The 27,959-nt window shown below is 40.2% G+C and overlaps 1 protein-coding gene across 5 annotated transcripts; it reads right to left on the minus strand.

Moving 5' to 3' along the window:
- Window positions 1-1,828: 1,828 nt before the first annotated feature.
- On the minus strand, window positions 1,829-27,518 carry nudt12 (nudix (nucleoside diphosphate linked moiety X)-type motif 12). 5 transcript variants are annotated; one of them, XM_063069147.1, is made up of 8 exons: window positions 27,331-27,447; window positions 25,866-25,947; window positions 18,257-18,478; window positions 16,056-16,648; window positions 11,882-12,049; window positions 9,515-9,628; window positions 3,790-3,989; window positions 1,829-3,125 (listed from the first exon to the last, which is right to left on the minus strand). In XM_063069147.1, exons 3-8 carry the CDS (start codon window positions 18,460-18,462, stop codon window positions 3,018-3,020), a joined length of 1,389 nt encoding a protein of 462 aa, XP_062925217.1. In that variant the 5' UTR covers window positions 18,463-18,478; window positions 25,866-25,947; window positions 27,331-27,447; the 3' UTR covers window positions 1,829-3,017. The 5 variants fall into 5 exon arrangements, with proteins under 5 accessions (XP_062925217.1, XP_062925219.1, XP_062925216.1 ...); XM_063069149.1 differs by lacking the exon at window positions 25,866-25,947 and having other exon boundaries at window positions 27,396-27,518; XM_063069146.1 differs by lacking the exon at window positions 25,866-25,947 and having other exon boundaries at window positions 27,331-27,423.
- Between the last annotated feature and the right edge of the window lie 441 nt (window positions 27,519-27,959).

A 27,959-nucleotide genomic window follows, 5' to 3' on the forward strand; every position in this document is an offset into this window, starting at 1 on the left:
AAGAGTCGACATTTCAGTCCGAGACCCCTCCTCAGGACTGGAAAAGAAGGGGGAAGGTTCCAGAACAAAAGGATGGTGGGTGAGGGGGAGGAGAAGAAGGACTAACTAGAAGGTAAGAGGTGAAGCCAGATGGGTGGGAAAAGTAAAGGATTGGAGAGGAGGAAATCAGATAGGAGAGGAGAGTGGACCATGGGAGAAAGGGAAGAGGGAAGGGAACCAGGAGGAGGTGGCAGACACGTGAGGAGAAGAGCTAAGAATCCGGAGTGGGGAATAGAAGAGAGAAGGTGGAGGGAAAATAATTATGAGAAGGAGAAATTTATACTCACGCCATCAGGTTGGAGGCTACCTAGGTGGAATATGAGATGTTGCTCCTCCACTCTGAGAGTGGCCTCATCATGGAAAGAGAGGAAAGAGAGGCAGCCATGGACCAACATATCCTAATGGTAATGGTTTACTGACAATATTATTATTACATAGAACCATAAGACATAGGAGCACAATTAGCAATTTGGCCCATCAAGTCTGTTCAGTCATTCTATCATGGCTGATTTATTATCCCTCTCAACCCCATTCTCTTGCCTTCTCCCTGGATACTTTTACTAATCAAGAACAGATCAACTTTCACTTTAGATATACCCAATGACTTGGCCTCCACAGCCATATGTGGCAAAGGATTCCACAGATTCATCACCCACTGGCTAAAGAAGTTCTATCTCTGTTCGAAAAGGGCTAGCGTGAGGCTATCCCCGCTGGTCTTAGACTGAGCTACTTTAGGAGACATTTTCTCCATGTCCACTCTATCAAGGCTATACATTTCAATGAGAGTCCTGATCAACCTTCCAAACTCCAGGAAGTACGGGGCCAGAGTTGTCAAACAATCCTTTTACATTAATCCTTTTATTCCTTGGATCAATCTAATGAACTTCCTCTGGACTCTTTCCAATGTTGGCACATCCTTTCTCAGATAAGGGACGACAATACTCCAGGTGTGGTCTGACCAGTGCCTTATAAAGCCTCAGCATTATATTCTTGCTTTTATATCCTCACTCCCCCTGGTGTTGAGTGGTGAAGTGTAAAATTGCTCAATTCCCAACATTTGTTAAGCAAGTGATTTGAAAAATATGTCCTAAAAATTTTCATGTAAGAAGTTAATTACAAAGGATTACGTTAGGTGCTAGTGGTCTACATTTTACTGGTAACCATACAGAACAGACAGGGTATTAGTGTCCAGATGTACAAAGATTCCACTGCTAACACAGAGGTACTGAACTTACTGGGTGAGTTCTACCAGTAACTTGCCAATTGTGCTCTACTGTGTAACTTGAGGTAGGCCATGAACTATGTGATGGAGGAGGTGGACGACCTAGAACAGGTCACACAACCAAAAAGTATTTTCCCAGCTTTTTCAGCTGTTAAGTGTCACAAACATGAAAGCTGGAGTCATCAACTTAAAGCTTAAAGTAAAATTAACCTGAAACACTTAAAATTAAATAAACTAAATAGTTGAGAGTTCCTTTTTTTTTTCTGTAGCCCAGTAATTCCCATTTAAGCAAATTGACTTGTGGATCCTGTGCCAGCTTCAAACTTGGATAGGATTCCAGAAGTTTCTCCACCATAAATGCACGGGGACTTGAATATGCTTCTGTTCTGCACCCAGCACCTTTTCACTCCGCAGGTATCTGAGCAAGGAACATTGACTTTCTGGATTCAGCTATATTTGAGCAAATGGAGAAGGCAGATGGCTAGCAGAGGGGCCAGCACATCAGTAAATTGAAACAATTTAAACATTTACAAATAATTATTAAAATATGCATTTTGTGTTCCTTATTTCAATTTTTATTATTTTTCAAATTTTGAGTATAGCATAGTTTTCTTATGGTTTTTGAATGAACAAGACATCAGAAATATTCAAAGGTTTCGACAGCCTGCTAAACCAGGTGCCTAAACGGAGTCAACTGTCAGTTCATTTAATCTGTGTTGTTGGTAGACTCTTCCTGCTCGTTTCATTTGCTGGGGTTTAAGAGGAGGAGGGCACTGACAAACATACAATCTTCCCACTGAAAATGGAGCCAGCAACTTGCAAGATTTTTTTTATAGGGGTGCTGAAAAGTGTGAATAATTCTTGTAAGCAATATTGAATGTGGATGACATGCTACTGACCACAAAGTATGGTAAGTGGTACTGTATGTCAAGAAAAGTAACAAAACAATTATTGAAATTTAACAAAGCAGAAGCTAACTTGATATTTAATATCTTATTGAAAAGTCATCTTTATTATATCCTGCACCATGATAAAATTTGTTTTATAGTAAAATAATTTCAAAAAGAACATGTAATTACAACAGAACTTTACCTTTAAAATCTACATTATGAATTTCAATATTGCTGCTCAGTGATTAAAGGGAATTGGCAAGTCCTTGATTCAGTGGCAAGAATTACCTGTTATTTGCCTGGTTACAAACTAGATTCCAGCAGATTTCAATTGCCCAGTAGGGTTTCCTCTGAAGGCTCAAATCATTTCCAGTAATGCTAAATTGATGACTTACAAAGAAGTTAATCATTTTAAACTTCTTGATTTGTTTACAAGCTGGTATTTGGTGGAAAATAATTCTAAAAATAGAAACAAGGCCTGACAGTCTCCACAGGAAAGAAAATCCGGTCTACAATTTCTGGTGATTTTTCTTTTTGTACAGCAAAGCAAATTGTCCACAAAGTATTTGAAATTAGAGAAATTATGATGTTGGAGCAGATTATTTATTTTCTGGCAATTTAAAGTTTCTGATCAATTGGTAAATATCTGAGAATATGTTATTCCTGATATGTAAATTTCATAGTTAACAATCAATGTGAGGAATTTTACAAGCAATAAGTTAGGCAGAAATTCATACAGATTTGTAATTCTCACTTCACTATACAGAAGATTTCTTTATTTACAGTGTCTGCTTTTCCAGTTGAGGGCTTCTCGAATCATCTGTCTTAATGCAGCTTATTAGGAAGATGCTACCCTAGCAACACATTCAGAGATTTGCATTCTTTTTAAGCCACTGTTTAATTAGCTGGTTTGCAATGGTTTGCTGCGGAGGTATACTCATAGGGTGATCCTGTTCGGTCATAATTTCAATTATCTGTAAATATCAAAAGACAGGATTAGTTATCCACCCTGCTATTACAAAGCTTTATTATCAGTTAATAAAGCTATTTAACAGTCAAAATGTTTAACAGTCTTTCGCTTGACTGCTGTGTTTTAATACACTTCTTAATACTTAAGATTTGTCTACACAATTTAATTTTGGGTATTTTTTTAAATCAACAAGTCTGTGATATTTATATAAAACAGTTCTACTCGATGTTCAAATGAAGAAAATTTAAAAAAAGTCATAATTGGTAAAAACCCATGTTTTTGTGCTTAACTAAATATAATGCAAAAATGAAAATTATTCTGACTCAGTCTTTAACATCAAATCTGAGCAAGACAGTTAGCGAATTTTTTTTTACATAATGAGTGAGCTGGTTCCAACACATTCAAATCTCAGTTAAATTACACTATCTGACTACTAGGTTTGTTGGCTTGCTTTGGGTTTGGTAAGAAATTTCAGAGAGCTTAATTTTTGCATAAGTTTATCCACTTACCTCAGGATATTTAATAGAGTCCTACAGGAAGTATCTGTGATAGTGTGACACGATTTGATGATCCATTCTCACTCTAGCTGATACTTTATTTCACCAAGCAGCAAAAAAAGCAGCATCAGATAAACTGTTCTGAGTCCGATTCCAAACAGTCCAACCTACCTGCTGCCGACTGAACCATCGTGCATCTACAATTTCTGCCTTGTCCACAATAATTTCAGTTGATAGAGCATTAGCTAGGCAACCAATCATGAGTGATGATGGCAGTGGCCAAGGCTGACTGGAAACATATTGAACATGTCCAACATTGACTGTGGTCTCTTCGGCTACTTCCCTTCGAACAGCATCCTCTATTGTCTCTCCTTTTAAAAAAAAAACAGCAATTAAGGAACTTTGTATAGTGATATTTCCAACTTCTCCTTGTTATTATTCAGGTGTAGAAAGTGCAAAAGATCCACCAGATGTAGACTTCAACTGAGAGTCCTGACACAAAGTCAAAGCTTTTCTTCATGATACCTGGAGATGGCTGAGTGAACTGTACAAGGTCTAGTGGTTCTTCCAGTTATGGTTATTTTCAAAAAGCAAAGCTGTTTTGATAGCTAAACTCAAACCATTTTCTCTAATGGATTCTGAAATAAATACTGATGAATACTACACTAAATGGTGACCAAAAGACATAGGAGCATAATTAGGCCATTTGGCCCTTCGAGTCTGCTTTACTATTTCATTGGGGCTGATTTATTATCCCTCTCAACCCTGTTCTCCTGCCTTCTCTTGTAACATCTGATTCTCTTGCTAATCAAGAACTCATTAACCTCTGTTTTAAATATACACAATGACTTAGCCTCTGCCGCCATCTGTGGCACTGGTTATGGTTATGATTGAAAAATTCAAAACTCCTTCCTCTAGGGCCTTGCAATTAGGGGATCATGTCTTTGATGATTAGGATTGAGGTCACGTGCTGGATGTGGAGGGTGGCACAATGGAGGGACCTTAAGGGGATGAAAAATAAGCAAGGGGTTTCCTTGCTAAGGATCTCTGCCCATTACACACAAAGACCAGATTGTCTTGTACGCCATTCAAAAGTAATGTCTGTACAGAGAAGAACAGAAGTAAAGCATCCCTGATAATTATTAAAGGCACAATCAAGTCCCATGGATAAATTTCCATAGTAAGATGAGACATTGAGAAAATGGTGGCTATTGTACTTTTCTTCAAGAGAATAAAAAAGTTTAAAAAATCAGAATGCCGAGCAAATAGCCACATGTAATTAAATTTCTCAGCAAGTATCTTGTGGTCTAATCGGTGATAACTTTAACATTGCATTTTTGCCACATTAGTAAATGAAAAATTGGTGGCTTCCCCAACACAGGTTTGTCAAGGGGGTTGGGGCAGAAGTACTGGCAACACAGCTTTATCAAACCTTCCCTTTCATCATCTCATCATAAATCTTTTAATGTTTTGGTTCTCAGTGTGCAATTGCTGCCTTTATTCATCATTCCATATGAACTTGTTTCACTGAAAGCATTCTCATCCACTATCCATCTGTTTGTCTTTGTTCTTCTAATAGTCTCCTGTTGTGATGCCATGGATTTAATTATATTTTAGCACCTTCCTCCCACCCCTTCCCCCATATGTATGCTCTGGAAAGGACCTGAGGTGTTTTTTTTCATACTTTATTGGAAATGTAGGTTTTAACGAAGTCTTTTTTCCCCCCGAAAAAAAACGCCAGGTTGGTGCTTTATTCATTATAGAAAAGAACTTGCCTTCTAAATGCTTCAACGTGTGTGATGGCTCTTTTCGTGGAAAAAGATACTCTATCACAGCTGCTTTTGTGGTGGAAAGTTAAAGGTTCTATCAGTTTTGGACCTTCACAAGATGAAGTTTTTTTTTGCTCCCTTTTTGCTATATCTTTTGAGGTAAAAACTTGAGCTGAACTGCATTCTCAGTACTAAGGAGAGACAAGCCTCTTCTTCTATATTATCACTAAACCATCCTATATCTCTCTCAAACCACATCTACATTCTTGGTGAAATTCACATGCTCTTCAGATTATCAAATTAATTTTCCTGGCAGCATGATTTTACAGCTCCATTTTGGAGATTGTAGAACACTAGGGGTGACTGTTTATAGTCTGTGTTCACATTCTGAATAAAAATCTTGATGTGGAATTGAACTCCCTAATTGTGCAGTTTGTGTTTTTTTTAAAAAAACATTGCAAATTACTGGCCTGGAATATGAAACACAGCTGGATCTTACCCTGTGAAATTTTCTCTGAGCATAATTTCACTCTTCACTCTTCTAGTGGGAAGGACACTTTGCATTTTATCAATCCATGGAGGAATCATTCCAGTTACAAATGCTTATTAATGATAATATTTAATTCAGTTCATGTAAAGAATATTTTCCACCAGTCTCTTTTCAAAACATACATACCAAATGGGTGAAGAGTACAATGACCTAAACATTTTAATCACATTTCTTAGAAAAACTACCAGAAAACATGATCAGGGAGTCATGTATACCCCTTGTTCTCTGTAATTTTCTTGCTGGCTTCTCCGAAGTGAACTGATCTACTAACACACCGAGGCAGGCAAACAAACATGGACAGTGGCAGCCTGTGCGTGCAACACTTGTCTGGCTGACGTCGAAGATTTGTATTTGTACATTCATGGTCAGCTGACGATGTACGCTACCAGAGCAAGAGGAAACACTAAGGTTGGGGGCATAGTGAACAGCAAGGAAAGCTAACAAAGCTTGCAGCAGGCTCCAGACTAGCTGGAAAATTGGGCTGAAAAGTGGGAGATGTAAATTAATGCAGACAAGTATGAAGTGAATTTGGTGAGGCCTAATTTGAAGTATCGTATGCTGTTTTGGTCACTTACCTAAAAGAAAGATATTGATAAGATTGAAAGAGTTACAGGGAAATTTTACAGGATGTTGCCAGGACTTGAGGACCTGAATTATAGGGAAAGGGTTAAATAGGTTGGGACTTTATTTCCTGGTGAATGAAGGGAGATTTGACAGAGGTATACAAAATTATGAGGGGTATAGATAAGGTAAATGCAAGCAAGCTTTTTCCATTGAGGTTGGGTGAGACTAGAACTAGAGGTTATAGGTTAAGGGTGAAAGGTGAATTATTTAAGGGGAATCTGAGGGGGAAGTTCTTCACCCAGAGGGTGGTGCATGTGTAGAATATGCAGCCAGGGTAAGTGGTGGAAGCAGATTCAATTTCAACATTTAAGAGAAATTTGGATAGATACATGGCTGGGAGAGGGAGGGAGGGATATGGAGGGTCAAGGTGCAGGTCAATGGGTCTAGACAGAATAACAGTTTGGCACAGACTAGACAAAGGGCTTGTTTGAATGACTCTGAGACCTACCTAACAACTATAATTGGAGTATACGCCAGATTTTATCATTGACACTCAAAATAAATTTCAGGTAGGTTCACCTTCATTAAAACTTACCACTTGAGGCTGTTTAAAGATTAACTTTACTTGTCATGTGTACAAAGGTTCATTTTATCGTCAAAGTATGCATTATTTTGTGTGTACCCTGACTATCTGGAGAAGACAAATACCAGAGTTGTATTGTACATGCATACTTCAACAATAAAAAAAGTACATCAAAATATTGAAAGATATAATGAAATGCATCATTTGCATCAATGACCAACACAGTCCAAGGATGTGCTGGGGGCAGCCTACAAGCGGCGTCATGCTTCCAGCGCATCCTTGGACTGTGTTGATCATTGGCACAAATGATACATTTGTGCATGTCCACAACTTACTAACCTTAACCTGATGTCTTTGGACTTTGGGAGGAAACTGGAGCACCCGGAAGAAACCCCTGCAGTCACAGGAAGAATGTACAAACGCCTTACAGAGAGCAGCAGAAATTGAACACCGATCTCACAGCTGACTCTGTAAAGTGTTGCTCTAACCACTACGCTACCATAACACATCTCATCATGACTGTTACTCTGACCCGGATGTGATTCTCCCAACTGTGTACCTTCCCAAATCCCCACAATCCAACACTACTGCTGACCTGACATTCAACATCCACCAAAGCCTCCTACCTGTCACATGGCCTCAACTTAATCTGTCTTCCATTTCACGGTCCAGAGAGAAGCTATTTAAGAATGCTAAGCATGCAAGGGTTGTTTGACAACACTTTGAGCTTCATGCAACCTCTACAAAGAGACTCACCAGTGCCTGCCATATAGCTGACAAGGCAACCAAGTTCCAAGTATTGACTACGCTTCAGACTGCTGGCTGTCAAAAGCTTTCTAACAGTTTTTAAATGTCACAGATATCTGAGGACATTTGATACATATTCAATTTGATTTAAATTACTGAAATAGTGAAGACAGAAATTTAAAAATGTGTGTAATTGAAAGCGTATCAGACATTAAGAAGTCAATAAAAAGACTGAAGTAAAAGAACAGAATTGAGTACTACACCAACACTGGAAGAGTTCAGCAGGTCAGGCAGCATCAATAGAAGGAAATAAGAAATGAGCAGGTGATGCTTTGGGTTGAGACCCTTCTTCTGATTTGTCCATTTCCCGTTTTTCTGGCTTCTTTCCCCTTCCTTTTCAGTCCTGATGTCTCGGCGTAAAACATCAACGCTTTATCCATTCCCGTAGATGCTGCCTGACCCATTGAGTTCCTCCAGCATTCTGGTGTGTTGCTCTATATTTCAGCATTTGCAGTCTTTTGTATCAACATGGATGAGGGTGGAGCAGCAACACCTTACATTCCGTCAGGGTGGCCTCCAACCTGATGGCATGAATATCGGTATCTTCTTCCGGCATCAATTATTTTCCTTTCCCTTCCTCTTCTTCTATTCCCAACACTGGTCTCTTATCTCTTTTCACCTATCACCTCCCCCGGTTCCCCGCCTCCTTCTCTTTCTCCTGTGGTCCACACTCCTCTCCTGTCAGAATCCTTCTCTCCAGTCCTTTGCCTTTCCCATCCACCTGGCTTCACATCACCTTCTAGCAAGTCCTCCCTCCCCTCCCACTACCTTTTCATCCTGGCATCTTCCCCCTTCTTTTCCAGTCCTGAAGAAGGGTCTTGGCCTGAAACCTCAACTGTTTATTCATTTCCGGGGACGCTGCCTGTCCTGCTGAGTTCCTCCAACATCTTGAGTGTTGCTCAGCTTCTGTAGAATTTCTTGTTTCTCCCCGGCAGCATCAGCAAGCCACCCATGGGTGACTGTTGGTACACCAGCCTCACTGGTCATAGTGTTGTACTGGAAGCGAAGACCCTTCCTTCAGCCTGTTACTGCTCTGCTTCTGACTGCATCTTCCCCTTCGCCATCAGATTTCCAAACAGTCCATGAACGCTACCTCACTATTCCACTTTTGCAGTACTTACTTATTTTATATTTTTATGTTTTGCTCTGTACTGCTGCCACAAAACAATACATTTCACAATATGTCAATGGTAATAAACCTGATTTTGATTCTGCATGCAGTGGTGGGGTGCCAGAAAGATTTGCCAATATCTGACCTTGAGCTTCAGAGTTTTTCCACACTTTATGAAGTACAAGATATCCTGAGATGTAAGTGGCTTAAATATGCTTTTTCCTTCAGACCTAGTGGTTACCAATTGGCCTGATTATGTTCTCCCCTTATTGACCATTTGAATTACAACTACAAGTGCAAAACTAACGGACCCACTTGCTCATACTCTTTCATCTCTCTTAATCTGGTTGCTTCTGAGAAGCCGGTCATAAAGGAGCACAGCTAAACCACTTTAAGACTCAGTGGTCAAATGCATCACTTGCTCGAGCTTGTAAGATCATATTGGTTTAATAAAGACGTCTCAAAATAAAGCAGTAAAATCAATTTTGTCATGACACGAAACCTTCTCTCACCTGGTTCAATAAATCCAGCCAGACAGGAAAACATTCCTGGGGGGTATCGTCTCTGTCTTCCCAGAAGGCAATTATTACCATCAGGATGAATGACCAGCATTATTACCACTGGATCTACAGGGCATAAAAATACTCTTCTGCTATTATAAAATGTCTGCACACCTTGAAAGAAAATAACGCTTTTTAAGAATGTCCATATTGAAGTTGTACATTAAAAGCACTAGCGAGCAGGTGTACTGGTCAGCCGTTATTTCATTACTTGAAATGAGTGAACATTTAGTCCAAGTAATTGAAATACATGCACTGGTATCTGTATACCAAACTTACACCAATATTCAAACACAGGGAAAGATGGTAGCATCTTTTGAATGTGTTTTTAAAACAGAAGTGCCACATGCCATGAATAATTCAAATGGTCTGCAAAGTTTCTCAACCATTATTTGAAACTGCTTAGAATCTTGGAGGAGCTCATTTTTTTGGTCCTTACTCAAATCGCCCTTTAGCCAGAGGTGGGGTTGTGGAGGAAGATACCAAGGTGCCCTTTTATTTTACTTTGACTTTTATTTATTTAGAGACTCACCATGGTAACAGGCCCTCCTGGCTCATCAAGCCTGTGCCACCCAATTACACCTATGTGACCAATTAATCTACCTTCCCATACATCTTTGGACTGCGGGAGAAAAGCTGAGCACCTCACTGTCACCTCAAGAATGCACAAACTTCTCACAGGCAGCTCCGGAAAATGAATCCGAGTCATGGGCGCTGTAACAGTGGTACACTAACCGTTACGCTTTCATGCCTCCCAATTGTCTGCCACATTCTTTAGTTAACGTAGATAATGTACAGAAGTTTGCTTTATCCTTTTTCTGGCCCAATATTTTTCTGTTAAAGAAAACAGTTTTTATTTTTGGTTTTGGTATCATGCTACGTGCAGACTATTTGGCAAACTTGTCTATGTGACAGACGCTTCAGTGATTACTAATAGATGTCAAATAGTGCTACAAGTCTAATCCTTTCTTGATTTTCACAGATCAAATTGGGAATCAGAGTATAGAGATATGTGTATCTACATATTCCTATTTACTGCTTTTGATATGCTAAGCACAAGCTGTATATAATGCTAAAACTCAAATTGTATTTCCAGAATTTTAAAAAAGTACAAGATTAAAAGTATTTTATTAGTCATAAATGTCTTAAGTAAATTTAAAATTGCTTCCTGCTTCCTTTTGTGTAGTATTTCCATTTTCTGCATTAGGCCTCATCAGCAGCCTATGTGACCATTCCTCATCCTTCGGTAATCTCAGCGCCTGGATAGAGATGTATCACAGAAGCATGTAGTTCCTACCTCTCTGTACCAATGTATGTTAACAATCAGATACCACGGATGCCAGTCAGAACATGCCGCAAATCATAAAGTTTTCCAGGCATTTTTTGTTAAGTGGAAAATATAACATATGGACAGATGCAAATAGACTTTTATATCAAAGGATTTAATTAAACCTTTTTGGAGAAAAAATATATACCACTATCTTTAAGTAAGCGTGGTGATGCTCTGTTGTGTTTAAAATAGAACAATGAACATAAAAATAACATTCTAATTATCTTCCATTGTGACAGTTTTGTCATGAATTTAATCGCAAATCAAATCCTCATTATCTGAGAAATATTGTGCAAGATTGGAATCACAGCACAAAAGAAAAATGAGTATTTTCACTGTGAAGGTATGACATTCTAAAACTCCAGAATATTGTTTCAATCTTCCTGTACCATGACTTCCTAAACTAAATTTTAAAAAAAACAGAAACAATTGAAGTTGCTAGAATTCTGTAAATTCATATTCACTGTGATTTCACTGTGATATGCTGTGCAACTATTCTTTCAGAAGAGGGGATATAATTTGAACACAGATTATTTGCTTTCATGGAGTATTGCTCTCAGTTTGGAAGCATCACAAAATATTATTTAAAGCCCCTCACTCTCCTCGTTCATGACTATCAGTGAAGAGGATAAACATCATTGCTCCCACCTAATTTCCGTGCATCAAAAACATATTATTTGCTCCTCGGAGAATTCCTCACAGTTCTGGATTGTGCAACTGATTGTTCATTGAATGCTGACTGCTTTGCTACCAGCCTTTCCAACAATCATGCAAGTGATGTTCTTGGCTCCTATTCACTCTCTGAAGTTTTGCCAACATTGGGTTCAATGGGTATGAGAGAGAAAAAAAATCCCCAGGCCTTAGCAAGCACAAACTTTCCAAGTGATCTCTCAAAATTAACCAATTTTTTCTGCTAGGTTTTATAACAAGCAATAACATTTAAACAAATATTCAGAACAAAGATCTTATTCTTCATATCTTCTCCTTACCTACACGTGGATAGGAGGTGTTTTGAATTCCTTGTAGACTTGGACAGTTTTCCTTTAAGCATACCCTCTTGTACCCGCCCTCTGTAACTTTTGTATCGCTTCCACAGGTAGGGCAGAACCTGTATCTATTGTGCCAGTCAAGGACAGACCTGGCCTGTGCAACCACACCTGAATGCAAAACAAAACGGCTGGTTTAAACCTAAATAAAATTTGCACACAACACTAAATGCTGCAGATGCTGGAAATCTGAAAGAAACCGAAAATGCCAAGAAAAAAAACTCAGCAGGTCAAGCAGCTTCCAGGGAGAGAAAAATCACAGATTGATGTTTTTGACATTTCTTCATTCATATCCCAATGATTTTACTGGGCTGATGAAGGGAACAGAAAATGGGAACTGGAGATATGAAAGAAGCTATGGTTGAGGGAAGGGAAAATGCTTAAGTCAATGAAATGGTAAATCATCTCCCTGCTGTCTATCATTACATTTTAGAGCCACTGAGGCTTTTTCTGCATCGTTGGATTTTCTCAGCATTCCCCTCTCTCCGCTGTACACATCTCTTGCCCTGTATTGTTGCTTCCTGCAACAACATTCTGTTGGTTTAATCACGCCCTTGAACCAATCGCTAACTTTTTTTCCCCTCTGTTTTCCTTCCTTTGTCCATTTTCTCAGTCCATGGACCTTTACCTGTTATCAGTAACATCTCCAGTTCAGATAACAGTCAACAACTATTAACCCCAGGCTTCCCTACACAAACTACCCTTCAATCACCAGGCTCCTGAACCATCACAGGTATATCTTCACTCATCTCAACATTGGCCGCGGAATCAGTTCAGTGTTGCGACCGTAGAACAAAGAAACACAATAGAAGCAATGAAAAACTACACACAAACAAAGGCGGACAAACATCCAATGTGCAAATCCAAAAAAATAATAAATAAATAAATAATGTTGAGAACATGTTCTCAACATATGTACTTCTTTGTTCTGCAGTGAATGCCTGTAAGAAAATTAATTTCAGGGTAGTATATGGTGACATATATGTACTTTGACAATAAATTTAATTTGAATTGTGAACTTTGAACATATACGTACTTAGTAATAACTTTACTTTAAACTTTGAGTAACATGACAAAGGCTAAGCTAAAGGCACTGTAAATGCAGAAATCAGAAACTGTGGCAATAGTCTTCATTGAGTATAGATCAGCATTTGACAGATTTGGAAATGGCACTTACACTAACTGCTTAAAAAGAAATAAAAATGGAGATGGAATGAGGATAATGGAGTGTAAGGACTTGTGAAAATATAGTTTATGCAGCAAATTCTGCTTGGCTTTGATAAATTTGCTTTTGAACTTTTGAAACATTATCAGTTTTTATAAGCTTTTACAGGTCCACAGGATTATAGCATAATTTTTATATGAACACTGAAGTCTCACATTTATTAAAATTTATAAAGATAAAGGAAGTCCAAATACTTATGGTGAAATTATTTTTTATTTAGAGCTACAGTGTGGAACAGGCCCTGCCAGCAGAATGAGCCATACCACCCAGCAACCCACTTATCTAACCCTAGCCTAATCACAGGACAATTTACAATGACCTATTAATCTACTTGCTAGTACATCTTTGGATTGAGAGGGGAAACTGGAGCACCATGAGAAAACCCATGCCGATACAGGGAGAATGTACAAACTCGTTATTGATAGCACTGGATTTGAACTCTGTGCTCCTATGCTCTGAGCTGGAGTAGTGTCACACTAACCCCTACGCTATCGTGGCACCCTAGTCCTCACCGGTTGTGTGAAGTAGGGTTATAACAAATTGGTTGCCCACTTCACAGTGCGTCAAATTTCTTTTGACATTATGCCTCTGTGCCCCCATTGTATCCACCATTGTACCGTAGGATGCCCAAGAAATGATATTTCAAATTCACACTATGGAGCAACAACACCATTTGTTTTTAATTTTATAAGTTACTCCATTATTGATCTTGCTGCAAACAAATCTTGGTGCACCTTTAAGTAGGCCAAGGGCCCCAAAGGCTGAGGGCCTTTGGCCTATTTAACCTATAAACCTGAAAATGAATATGTGAAAGACCAAAGGACTGAACCATGTTCAGATTCCTGTTAAAGAGACTATTGAGAATCAAAACTGGATGAGATTGAACTTGGGCCATAAAACAATCTTCAAAAGAAGGCCTTCAGAATTTATATGTTCTAGGCACGATATCATTAATACTTTACAAGGTCGACGGATCAAATGAGCCCCATAAAACCTCTATGTTAATGCATAACTTCAAACTATAAATGTAAAATGTTTCCATCCGTGTCCATCATCCCTCTTATTGAGTCAATCTTAAATCCATTACAGGCATGTGTAGTGGAGCCAAACTGGGTTTCATTAGCAAACAGAGAAAATATGGACCAGGTTTTTAAAATGTTGAAAGGGGCAATGCAGATTGAACAATCATATTATTTGGACCGTGAATGTGGAACCGGAGCACATGAGGATAAAATGTACAAGTTTTTAAAAAGGTCCAGATGAGAAGAGCCTACAAGGAGTCTGGTGGTGGAGAGAACTGACATAGTCAGCCTCTGATTCGGTTAGGTGTCTTGGATTTAAATATTTCACAGCATATGGGAGAATGTCTGGGGCTTGCATCTATGAGTCACTGATCATCAGCAGTTCCACAGAACAGCCGGCCAAAACCTCCCACAGAACTTTTAAAAAATTATTTTGGCTACTACTTTAATGTTATATTATGTTCCAAAAGTAACTTTTTCCACAGTCTTGCTTATTTCTATCTCTGAGATCACTTTCATTCCTCAAAGGTACAATGTACTATAATGCAAACTAGGTTGAACCAATTACTGGCTCTGGTCGTCATGTAATAGGAAGGTGTGACTGGACAGGAGAGGGTGCTGAAGAGATTCACCAGAATGTTTGAAGCCAAAGTGCACATGACAACAACCAAGCAAATTCAAAAACCAACTTACAGCAGCAAAGTAGACAATTTAGAGTTGGCTGATGTTTACTGGGATCATAAACACAAGAAATTCTGCAGATGTTCGAAATCCAAAGCAACACCCCACAAAATGTTGGGGGAGCTCAGCCAGTCAGGCGGCGTCTATGGAATTGACTGAACAGTCGACATTTTGTGCCGAGACCCTTGTTTGGAACAGAAGAATTTTGTGTGTGTTTGCTGGGATGGAATGTTTCAGTAATGTGGAAAAACCAGATGGGCTGGGTTTATATTCCTTGGAGGAGGCTGGGAGGGGTGTGACTGGATACAAGAATACAGATTATTGATAAAAGGAAACATTTTCTCACAACAGAAGGATAAGGGGTTGAACAATTAGAGGACGTATGGAAGATTCTTTTTCACATAACAGATGGTTGGAATCTGAAATGCACCGCCTGAGGGAACGATGGAGGCAAACACTCTTGTATTACATTTAAGAAATATCAAGATGATCATCTGTATCAGCACAGCACTGGAGGTTACAGACTAAGTGCTGGTTCAAGTTCAATTGTCGTTCAACCATACATGAATACATCCAAAGGAAACAAGTATTCCTCTGGGGCTAAGGTGCAAAATGTAGTACAAAAAGTCACACACAGCACAAATCACACATCGCACATGTAAGACAGCAGTAAACATACAAAGCAGTAAAAAATGGCTTGGTGGGGATAGGTTCTTGAAGGTCGGTTTGGACACAGTCAACCAAAAGACCCAATTCTGTGCTGCAGGGCTCTTCGATGTTCAATTTTATTTGGAGGGCAATATAGGAGGGAATGGTTAGATTGATCTCAGAGCAGGTTAAAAGATTGGCATAACATTATGGGGCAAAGGATCTGTACTGTGCTGTAATATTCTATATTCCGTTTTATTAGTAACATTGCTCACTGCTACCCAAGCCTGACGATCTAGAATTCCTTCTATGAACCTCTCAGTCTCAATATCTCTCTTTCCTCCTTTTAGACTTTGCTTAAAACCCACCTCTTTGACCAGGCTTTTAGTTTTCTACCCTACTAATTCACTTGTGGCACATTGTAAGTGCAAGTTGGTGCGCTTTGCAAATCAAATACAATGCAAATTGAAATTCAGGGGGAATATCCCACAGTGGTGATATATCCAGAGGGCAACTAAGTACCAAACGCTTTCATACTCACCGGCCTCCTCCTGATTTAAGTTCAGTAGATGTGGCAAAACTGGTTGGAGAAAGCGACAACCTGGGGATTTAATCTTAAAGTTATCGGCAGATTCATAATTTGAATTCAATGCAAACCAGGCAAGAAGCCCGTCATCATCTGCTGAATCTTTGCTCTCCAAACATTTCATTTGTGACCCTCCAGTTCTGTTCTGCTGCTCTACTCCGAGAAAAACAGAAGTGACTTCTGGTTTGGCCAAGACCTGCTCAACATCTTCATAGTTCAACCTGCAGAGTTGAATGTCAGGCTTTCTGGACTCGTTATATTTTGGTGAAATAACCAATGGATTTAAGTTGGAAAATAAGATGTAGACAGTGGCTGGGTGAATCTGTTTGGCTTTTAGCCAATCGGAATCACTTCTTTTTTCACTTAGTTTATTCAGCAGCGTTCTGCCGAAATAGTTTTCATTCTCTTCCTGCAGCCCATCAGGCCTTGTTCCAGTTCCTGCAGCATGTGTAGGATTTGCCAATAAATCAGCAATAGTTCTGTAGCCCCAGAATTTAGCAATGTCCTGTGCAGTTTGTCCTGATTTATTTGAAAGAGATTGATTACAGCTGGGGGGGAAAAAAAAGCACAAAATTAAATTCAGATAACGTCTAACAGTCAAGTCATGTAAAGTAAAATTTACTTATTTATTTAGAGATACAGTGTGGAGCAGGCCCTTGCGGCCTAACGAGCCAAATCGCCCAGCAACCAACCTATTTAACTCTAGCCTAATCACAGGACAATTCACAATAACCAATTAACCTAACCTACTAACCCATACGTCTTTGGACTGAGGCATGAAACTGGAGCACCTGGAAGAAACTCACGCAGTCACAGAGAGAACGTGCCGGATAAACTCCTTATGGAGGGCAGCAAGCTCCACTGCCCCGAGCTGCAATAGCATAGCGCTAACCACTACGCTACTGTGGCGCTCTTTTATTTAGAGATGCAGCACGGTAACAGGTCCTTCCAGCCCGGTAAGAACGCGCTGTCCAATCACACCCATGTGTCCAGTTAAACTAATAACCTGCACACCTTTGGAACATGGGAGGAAACCAGATCACCCAGAGGAAACCCACACGATCATGGACAGAATGTAGAAACTCCTTATTTTTCTTGTCAATAGATTACTTTGTGATTGACAAAAGGAGAAATATTGTTACTAAGAAAGGCTTAAATATTTTAAGCTTGGTTCCATGAAAGTCAGAAATAACAGGATAAATAAATCAATTAATCTAACAACGATAGCTATTTAATCATGAAGTGATTCTAGATTCCCCAGTGGCTAACTGAACAGCAGCTCAACACCACCAAAAATAAAAGCTCCCAGCTTTCATTCTTGAATTAATTTGCCTCTGCTATAACAGCACCAGGAGTGTTCAAACTGGCACCAATACACAAGGATTTATCAGCAGCAAATTGCCTAAAATTTCCAGAGTTCAATACCTGTCACGTAGATGGTTCAATCCATGGACTTGGCTAAAGGCAACTCAATATCACTGAAGTCTTGACTGAGTAGATGTAGAATGAATGTTTCCTCTGATCTAGAGTTAATACCGGAGTCAATTTTACAAAATAAGAGGGCCAGTTATTGGGACTGAGAAAAAATTTCTACATCAAGCTCCAGTGAATCTTTGGAATTCTTAATCCAACTGGGCTGTGGAGGATACTTTGCTGAGGATACGTTCCATCAGGGAGGAGGTACAGGAGCCCGAAGGCACACACTCAATGATTCGGGAAGAGCTTCTTTTCCCCTCTGTCATCAGATTTCTGAATGGACCTTGAGCCCATGAACACTACCTCACTATTCATTTTCACACACAACAGTAAGTAGTAGTCTGTGTGTACGCGTGCACTTTTTACTGTAATTTACAGTTTCTATTATGTATTACAATGTACTGCTGCCACATAAAACAACAAACTTTAAAGACACATGCCAGTGATATTAAATCCGATTCTGATATATATGGCACAGACTAGTAGATTTTTGGATATTTAGGGAATCAAAGGATTGGTACAGAGATCAGTGCTAAGGTAAAACATTAACCTGACTCTTATTGACGGAACAGCAGAAGTGGACGAATTGCATTCAGAGACTTCTGGGGGTGGGGGGGGTGGTGCAGTGGATGAATACTTATTGGCATTGTAACAGGATTACAATCATTTGCAAAACTTACCCCTTTTCAAGTAGCAGGCGGGCCACCTCAAAATGTCCATTCCTGCTGGCATACATCAAAGCAGTCCAGCCCTTCTCATCCACTTCATCAACAAGAGACGTAGAGTAAGTTAGCATAGTGGATAATTTTGCTGCATCTCCTTTAGCAGCAGTCTCATGGAACCGGGCAACCATTTCTTTCTTTAGAGTGTTTCCAGAATTCGCCATCCTTACGTTTTCTGAACTGGAAACAATGTGAAAATTAGATTCAATGTGGATTATGGTGCACATGAGGAATTAATGTTAGTCAGTTCCATCATGAGCACTAGACTCCATAGTATCCAGGACAGTTTCAAAGATCCATGCCTCAAAAAGGATCCCTAGTGCTCAGGTGATGCTTTGTTCTCATTGTTACCATCAGGAAGGAAGTACAGAAGCGTGAAGGGACAGACTCAATGATTCAGGAACAGCTTCTTCCACACTGTCATCTGATTTCTGAATGGGCATTGAATCCATGAACACTACCTTAGTACTTTTTTATTTCTATTTTTGCATTACTTATTTAACTATTTAATACTGTACATACTTACTGTAATTCAGTTTTTTCTCTAATTATTATACATTGCACTGCTGCCAAAGACAACAAGTTCCATGACATGCCAGCGATATTAAACCCGATTCTGATTTGATTAATATACTGTACAATTGCAGCTTTTGTTTCAGTAACTGTCCTCAATGGGTGCTCTCCATATGAGACAGTTTAAACAGTTTTTAAATTTTAAAAAATATAAGATGATTTTTACAATTTATATCTGTAACTTGTCAGTGTCTACATCAAAGGCTTTATTAAAATACTTACAGGGCTCAATATAAACATTTAAATATTTAAAGTTAGATATCTGGATGAAGTGCTTATGCTCTTAAATCCTTCCAGTAAGGCAATATTTTTCCCCTCACAATTCTTTGACTGAAAATATTGATCACAATTTAGTCTCCTCCATTTAGTAGATTCCAAAGAGTGTGATTCATTGCTGAATGTCTCCATCCTGATTGCAAGTGCACCCCTGGTAAAATGCTGCTCTGGGATATTCCACTCTCAGCTAGGGCTCTGGCATTCTACACTTTTCCAATGTAGAGGAGGCCATTGCACACACTGTATCCTCTCGTTATGCCTCATTTATCTCAGGCAGTGCGCTCCAAACACTTGTATCCTCTAAAAGAAATCTTCTATTTCAGCCCTAAATGCCAGATACCTTTCTTGAGACTTTGCTGCCCAGATCTAAGTTTGCTCACCTGGGGAAAAACCTCTAAAACAAGGGTTCCCAACCTGTTTTTAAGCCACGGACCAATACCATCAAGCAACGGGTCTGTGGACCTAGGTTAGGAACCCCTGCCCTAGAAAGCATCAACACTTTCAAGACCCTTCAGAATGTTTTCTCAATGAGCAATATTGTTCCGGCCTCTAAAGGCACAGTTCATTTTGTATGAATATCACTTCTTGTACATAAGCTGTTTTTTTTATATAATTTCCTGCCCGGATTAATTTGGATTTCAATTTGAAGCAAACAGTGGAAAGACATCCATCTCCATTCTCTCTTTATTTGCTATTGGAACAGCAATATTTTTCACAAGCAAGATCTCATTAAAAACCCTGAAGGAACTTCAATCTTGGCTAATTCTTGAGAAGATCTTTTAACTCACTGCATTGCTTTGAACAGATGCACTGCTAGTGCAGTAGAGTAAAAAGATAACTCATCTCCTAAGGCTTTGCCCACAGACTGGAGATGCATCTAAATACCATACACAGCAATGTCAGCCTCTGACTCAAGCAGCATCGATTGCCAAGGCATGGAAATGAGGTCAGAATGCAAAATGACTCTAGTTTTATGCTCTCAACTTCTGGTAACATCATTCAAAGAGAGATCTACAACACAAGCATGGGAAATCAGAACCCTATCACGGTCAACAAAACTGAAGTAGAAAACTCCATCATGAACCCTGATAAACAATGCCCTGTCCATAAGAAACCCCACTTGTTAACGAAATGCAGAAGATTCAGAAGAAAACCACTTGCGGATTGAAGACACTTCCTAAAGGCGCACTCAATATGTTTCAAGGCAAATCATGCTCTAAAATATATCTAGCCAATATCCACCAAAAGTACATTCTGAGCAAAAAATTAAAAGCATATGTGATATCGGTTGATAAGAGCAATGTGTTTTTGGCAAAATCAACATTCAGTATTTAAAGTTCTGGTTCCCCCGTACATACTAAAGACAAGTTCTGGAACACCAGAAGTTGCTGGAAGAGCCGCCAAGTGGATTTGTTGCAGAGTCAAGATGGAGGGAGATCTTCTTACCCCAGCCAATTCTCATTGAGTGTAACCATATTCCCAGTAAGTGAAGCTATCCCAACTCCTGAAGCTGCACACAGTCATTCACATTTTGAAGACATAGCAGACAAGATCCCCCTACTTGATTCTTCTGCCGAGATTCTTTTTTTTTTGCTTGGCAGATACATCATCCATGTACATAAGGTACATGAACAGCAAAGTGCACCCTATGCCCAACGACTGGACCTGGGCTGGGTCACGGTGGGTGAAGTCAGACTCGATGGTGCTCATCAGCCCACTCTCAGCACATGCAAGACTAATGTCCTGGAGAACGGGCGCCCCACTCATTTGAGACCCTGTGAGAGTAGAATCTGTATGACAGAGAATATCGGAGGTAAGCTAACCAAGCACCCTGACATATTTATCTCTGCTCAATCTGATTTAAGCAAGCATCAACTGAAGCCATTGCTGCTGCTGCGTACTTGAAGGTCACAGATACTGCTGGATATACTGAAGTTAGATTCATCCTGGGCAAGGCAACACTTGCTCCCATACCAGATCTCATGATATCAAGGCTTGTACTAGGTGCGGCTAGGTCCTTAATGTTGTAATAGCCAAGAGTGGGGGCGAGGGGGGGTGGTAGTGGGGACAAGCCACCACTGCCTATTAAATGCTCCCAGTGGTGCCCGCCTCAAATAGCCTCTGACAACCAAGACCAGCTCCTGGCCTTCACGTGTGGCTTAGCTACTAAGTCCAGAGGAACCATTTCTATTGATAGGAGAAGGGGCAAAGGCAGGATACTGGCGCCTTAAAACCAGTCAGATGGGGCAGATGGGGCTTGTCAGCCGCGGCTGGTAGCTGATCTAAAAGGAAAACTCTGGTATCAAACCTCCACAGCCTTGCTGCTATACCCACTCATGGGGAAGGCCTCGGGAGTAAACCCCAAGGGAAAAATCCAGAGCTGGAGTCCCTAAGGCAGTCCTACATTGAGTTCAACGCTGCCTGGCAACTCCTGCGATGCTGCTGGTACCAAACTGTATCGGTCTCTGCCGTTCCTTTGGGTTCATCAGATGCGTGGAGAGGGGGAGCTTGCCACATGGGCAACAGCTTGCTCTCCATATCGTACTCTCCAGGTCTGTGTATCTAGATTAGATACAATATCCATGCTCGACCCTGACTGACAGAGGGCCTCACTCACTCACCAAGTGCTGTTGCTTAAGTAGTTGAGATGGCAGAGAAGTAACCAAAGGGCTGGACATAGAACTAGATGTTATCAAGGTCTTTACCAACGAGCAAGGTTGTGCTCAGCTAAATATTTAATGAAACAAGGAGATTCGATGTTTATGTACACCATAGAATCCGACATATCAGGCAATCAACCCAGAACAGCCAATGGAACTATGTCAAACTGGTTAATCATGCCACAAGATGGCTTCAAGTTGATCAGCTCACTCTCCCCTCAAGGTTAACTGGCACACCTTTTCTTGCTGATCTCCAATAGGCACATAATCAAAAACGGTATTTTTGATGTGAGAATGGTTAAAGACTGTGCAGTAAGACTGTTTCCAGACCACCCTCTGAGACTATCCTTCCTTTACCAAAGACTTAGTGAAAAGATCTTTTGACTTTAGTTTCAATAGTGAAGCTTGACATCCTATGGATGCCAGGCAGGGAGTGTGCTGACCTCTAGAGGCACAGTTTGTTTTGTATGAACATCACTTCCTATATGTAAACTATTTTTATATCATTTCTCGTGCAGGGTAATTTGGATTTCAACTTGAAGCACATGGTGGAAAGACATCCATCTCCATCCTCTCTTTATTTGCACCTTAAACAGCAATATCTTTTCCTGAATAAGATTTCATTAAAAACCCTGAAGCTTCTGCCTCAGTTGATTTTTGAAAGGTGTTTAACTCACTGCATAGCTTTGTATATATACACTACGAGGGCAATAGACATATAATCTCCCATAGATCTAAACACCAGAGAATACAAACTCAACTTTTCCTCTCATTCCAGGAAAAAGATCTAGTGAACTATCAAGCACAAATCCAGTGACTGAAAGTCACACCGAACCTCTGTATCAACCACAGCCAGAGTATCGTGTCCACTCTTGGATATTGTATTTTCTGAAAGGTGTGAGGATGTTGTAAAGAATACAGAAAGGATTTACCAGAATTATTTTAGAGATGAGGGACTTTGGTTACATGAATGGTTGAAGATACTTAGGTTGTTCCCCATGGAGCAGATGAGACCGAATGGGGTAACACAGAGAATAATCATTTTATTTGGACATTCTATGATGTGGAGGATGATACAAGTTTTTAAAATCATGAAGGAAACTGCTTGAGATACTTTCATGCACTTTTTGAAACTGATAAAATTCTATGAAGACTCAAATGCATCATTCAGTAATCAACTCAAGAATATTAGGCATGACATTGCTTATTTGTCAGAATTATTCGCAAAGTTTAATAAAGTCAATCTTCAATTGCAAGGAAATGATGTGAATCTTAACAAAGGCAAATCATTGGTCTCCACATTTCTGTCCAAGTTAATCCTATTTAAGTGCAACATAGACTATTGCTACCTTTTTCAATTTCCAAGTCTCTGAGTTGGAAGAAGAAGTGTATCAGATGCTCTTCATGCACACTGTGGCCACCTGGGTGAGCTGCATAAGGACATATCAGAGAGATTTCAGGATCTTCTCTCGATCCAAATTCCAGATTGGGTAATAAATCTACTAATGAACATTTATAGTGAGGAATTAACAGGAAGAATGGAAGAACAACTGATCTCACTACAAACTGATATCAAGACTTTTGGTTAGCTATGGAAAAAGGTCAAGATGTTCCTTATTGCCTTCCAGTTCTCCGCCTGTTGTGATATGTAGAGGAGAGCGATTTCAGTGAAGTCGCCTAACTTTTTTCAAAGCCGCAAAACAGACTGCAAATTACTCAACGTGGGGATCTGAGACTCCTTCTGACAGACATGTGGCCTAATGTAAAGAAGCTGATATCATTGCACCAAGCCCATCCATCTCACTGAAAGGTGAAAAAGCAATGAAGGGGTGAATAGTTGGAGTATTAGTATGCTTTAAAGTTGATTAAAATTGTTTTTATTGTAATTAAATAATTTGATTTGTAGCTTTAAGCAGATTTGAACAACTTTTGCAATTATTTGTCTATTTTCTTTCTCCATGCATCGCAAATCAAAATTCTTTATAATTTTTATGTAATACCCAGAAAGGGTTGGCGATGTGTTCTGGGATCCAAGTGGCACTAACTGAAAAAGTTTGGGAGGGAACCACTGTTCTAGATGGGTCAGGGGTCCTTGTGAAAGCAAGGGTGAGGGGTGGCAGCACATGAATGGCAACAGTCTGAAAGGCTTTAAGGAATGTACAGAACACAATTTAAAGCATTGACTACGAACGCAAGAACAAAAAGCCATGCAGTTTATTCTTGTAAATATTTTTCTTATCAGGAATAAAATTCTGATACAAGAACATTGCATTTTAAAGAAAGCTAAATAAATACTTAATGGAGATGGGGGATGGGGGGAGGCAGGTCTGTACTGTCCTTTCCATTGATCTGGTAAAAACTCAATGGCCCAAACCACACTCACAAATTTCTACAGATATACCGTGGAGAGTATTCTAACTGGCAGCATCACCATCTGGTATGAGGAGGGGGTTCTACTGCACAGGATCGAACTAAGCTGTAGAGAATTGTAAATTTAGTCAGTTCCTCATGGATACTAGTCTCTGTCGTATCCAGGACATCTTCAAAGATCAATACTGCAAAAAGGTGGCATCTGTCATTAAGGATCCCCATCATCCAGGGCATGCCCTCTTCTCACTGCTACTATCAGGTAGGAGGTACAGGAGCCTGAAGGCACACACTTAGCTATTCAGGAACAGCTTTTTCCAGTGGCATGCAAAAGTTTGGGCACCCCGGTCAAAATTTCTGTTACTGTGAATAGTTAAGTGAGTAGAAGATGAACTGATCTCCAAAAGTCATAAAGTTAAAGATGAAACATTCTTTTCAACATTTTAAGCAAGATTAGTGTATTATTTTTATTTTGTACAATTTTAGAGTGGGAAAAAAAAGGAAAGGAGCACCATGCAGAAGTTTAGGCACCCCAAGAGATTTGAGCTCTCAGATAGCTTTTACCAAGGTCTTAGACCTTAAATAGCTTGTTAGAGCTAAGGATTGTTCACAATCATTGTCAGGAAAGGCCAGGTGATGCAAATTTCAAAGCTTTATAAATACCCTGACTCCTCAAACCCTGTCCCAACAATCAGCAGCCAAGGGCTCCTCTAAGCAGCTGCCTAGCACTCTGAAAATTAAAATAAATGATGCCCACAGAGCAGAAGGCTATAAGAAGAATGCAAAGTGTTTTTAAGGTAGCTGTTTCCTCAGTTCGTAATGTAATTAAGAAATGGCAGTTAACAGGAACGGTGGAGGTCAATTTGAGGTCTGGAAGACCAAGAAAACTTTCCGAGAGAACTGCTTGTACGATTGCTCAAAAGGAAAATTAAAACCCGTGTTTGACTGCAAAAGACCTTCAGGAAGATTTAGCAGATCCTGGAGTGGTGGTGCACTGTTCTACTGTGCAGCAACACCTGCACAAATATGACCTTCATGGAAGTTATCAGAAAACCCTTCCTGCATCCTCACCACAAAATTCAGCGTCAGAAGTTTGCAAAGGAACTTCTAAACAAGCCTGATGCATTTTGGAAACAAGTCCTGTGGACTGATGAAGTGAAAATAGAACTTTTTGGCTGTAATTAGCAAAGGTATGTTTGGAGAAAAAATGGTGCAGAAGTTCAAGAAAAGAACACCTCTCCAACTGTTAAGCACGGGGGTGGATCGATCATGCTTTGCACTTGTGTTGTAGCCAGTGGCACAGGGAACATTTCGCTGGTAGAGGGAAGAATAAATTCAATTAAATACCAGCAAATTCTGGAAGCAAACATCACACCGCCTGTAAAAAAAAGCTGAAGATGAAAAGAGGATGGCTTCTACAACAGGATAATGATCCTAAACACACCTCAAAATCCACAATGGACTACCTCAAGAGGCACAAGCTGAAGGTTTTGCCATGGTCCTCACAGTCCCCAGACCTAAACATCATCGAAAATCTGTGGATAGACCTCAAAAGAGCAGTGCATTGAAAGACGGCCCAAGAATCTCACAGAACTAGAAGCCTTTTGCAAGGAAGAATGGGCGAAAATCCCCCAAACAATTGAAACAATCTTAGCTGGCTATAGAAAACATTTACAAGCTGTGATACTTGCCAAAGGGGGTGTTACTAAGTACTGCCATGCAGGGTGCCCAAACTTTTGCTTCAGGCCCTTTTCCTTTTTTGTTATTTTGAAACTGTAAAAGATGGAAAAAAAAGTAATCTTGCTTAAAATATTAAAGAAATATGTCATCTTTAACTTTATGCCTTTTGGAAATCAGGTCACTTTTACTGGCTTAGCTATTCACAGTAACAGAAATTTTGGGCACCACTGTGTGTGTGTATGTGTATGTATATATATATATATATATATATATATATATATATATACACACACACACACACTTACTGTAAATTCCATTTTTCTCAATTATTATTGCAACGTGCTGCCACGAAGGCACCAAATTTTGCAACATATGCCGGTGATATTAAACCTGATTCTGATCAATGCTTTCTTTCTGCGATCTGACTCATGGCTTTAACAGCGCTAAGAATTTTTAAAACCACCCGTCTCTCCCCTACTGCCGACCCTACCTCTTTCATTGTGGTATCACACTGATGTGTTCCAAATGCTCAGTTTAGAAAAGAATCTTGACCTGGTTATACGAATTGTTAATCTGAAACACCCCGTCAGCGACCAGGGATTTTTGGCCGGAGTCCGGCGTTCCTTGCTCCGCAGATGCTGCCTGAACTGTCAACTGTTTTCAGCATTTTCCATTTATGTTTCAGACTTCCAACATCTCTACTATTTCCCTTTTTAGCAAATCACTCATTCCTTGAAGTCACCTGGGCTTCCTCCTCCAACAGTCAGGTGGAAAGACAAAGGTTGGTTTATTTTATGCAGAAACGATCAATGCTGCCTGCTGGGAGGCTGCACTGAGGTGAAACATAGCGTGCAATAAAGCAATTTAAACCAGCATATCCAATTCCTTACTTGGCTGAGTCGAATAAAAACGCCTTGAAATCTTGCCCAGATATTTATATTCAAAAGCAAACGTCTATTCATATCTGCTTTATTCAGGCAAAGCCAGGGCACTCCCGGCATGAGATTACTAACGTTAGTTACCATCTCAATAAATTGGTTAGCAACCCTGAGAACTGTAGGTTCAAGCGCATACAAAGCAAAGACGTGTCAATGCTTCTGCTGGAATGGGTGCTGGTTGGGTAAATGGAATGCAATTCCAGCCGTCTATTTACGGAAATCGGGCGTATTTTTACCGTTTGCATTACTACCACCTACGCCTTTCGGTCTGCGGCGGATTCAGGCCGATTTAAAGTGGTTATTGGACCCCCCCCCCACCCTTTTAAACTGAAGCCAGCTGACAGTCGGCCGTCCGACCGAAGTTCAGGGACTCGGCCGCCTGCATGGCTGCGGGGAGGAAGGGACCCAGTTTGCGTCTGAATACGCCGAGCAGGCGGGAGGCTCGGTGCTGGAGCGCCCGGCCGACAACCAACCTTTCAGGGCACCATTAACTACTAAAGGCGGATATAATCCTGTCATTTTAAATATATTGATTTACCACCAGCGATCCCCTACTGCTTCCTTAGTCGTTGCATTTGCAGTCCCAGCAATTGCAGTTCCTACCATTGTACTTCCTCGTTGGCTGAACTGAGAGTCACGGCACCTCCCACCGGCGTCGTAGGGCCACTCTGATCAGGATCGGGATTCCTTCTTATTTATCGCGTTTGCATCAAGGTATACATCGTTAACAACCACCACGCCCAAGAATGAGCTGGGATAACCAGCATAGGTCGCCACACATTCTGGCCCGTACAGAGTGTGCCCACAAAGCTCGGCAGAACACCAACTGCAGCAACACGAAACAAAATAGCAATAGCACAACCAGGGCCATTTCATCCTGTGTGCTTGGGACGTGGGTGCCACACAAGCAGACACCCTGTGCTATTGCCTAAAATCTCTCTCCATATCTTAACTAACTTCTCATTCATATTTATTTACAAGTTACATAGGATTTGCCTACAGACTGCAATTTCTAGGGTAACTGCAACACCACTTTCGGCATTTTTCCCCCTGTTAACTCATAATAGGAAGGGTATGGAAGCTTTAGAGAGGGTACAGAGGAGATCATGAGGTGAGGTTGAGAGAGATAGTGCTTTTTTCTTTGGAACAGAGAATGAGAAGTGTCTG

The sequence above is a fragment of the Mobula hypostoma genome, chromosome 16, assembly GCF_963921235.1.
Source record: "Mobula hypostoma chromosome 16, sMobHyp1.1, whole genome shotgun sequence".
NCBI classification, from domain to species: domain Eukaryota; kingdom Metazoa; phylum Chordata; class Chondrichthyes; order Myliobatiformes; family Myliobatidae; genus Mobula; species Mobula hypostoma.

Bases quoted from the DNA above. Each gene is read 5' to 3' on its own strand.
- nudt12 (XM_063069146.1), bottom strand. From the start codon at position 27,398: ATGGTAGGAACTGCAATTGCTGGGACTGCAAATGCAACGACTAAGGAA. The intron at 9,629-11,881 runs GTAAGGAGAAGA...TATGCCCTGTAG, and splicing joins CACCTCCTATCCACGTGTAG to ATCCAGTGGTAATAATGCTG. The intron at 3,990-9,514 runs GTGAGAGAAGGT...TTTTTTTAAAAG, and splicing joins GGCTGGATTTATTGAACCAG to GAGAGACAATAGAGGATGCT.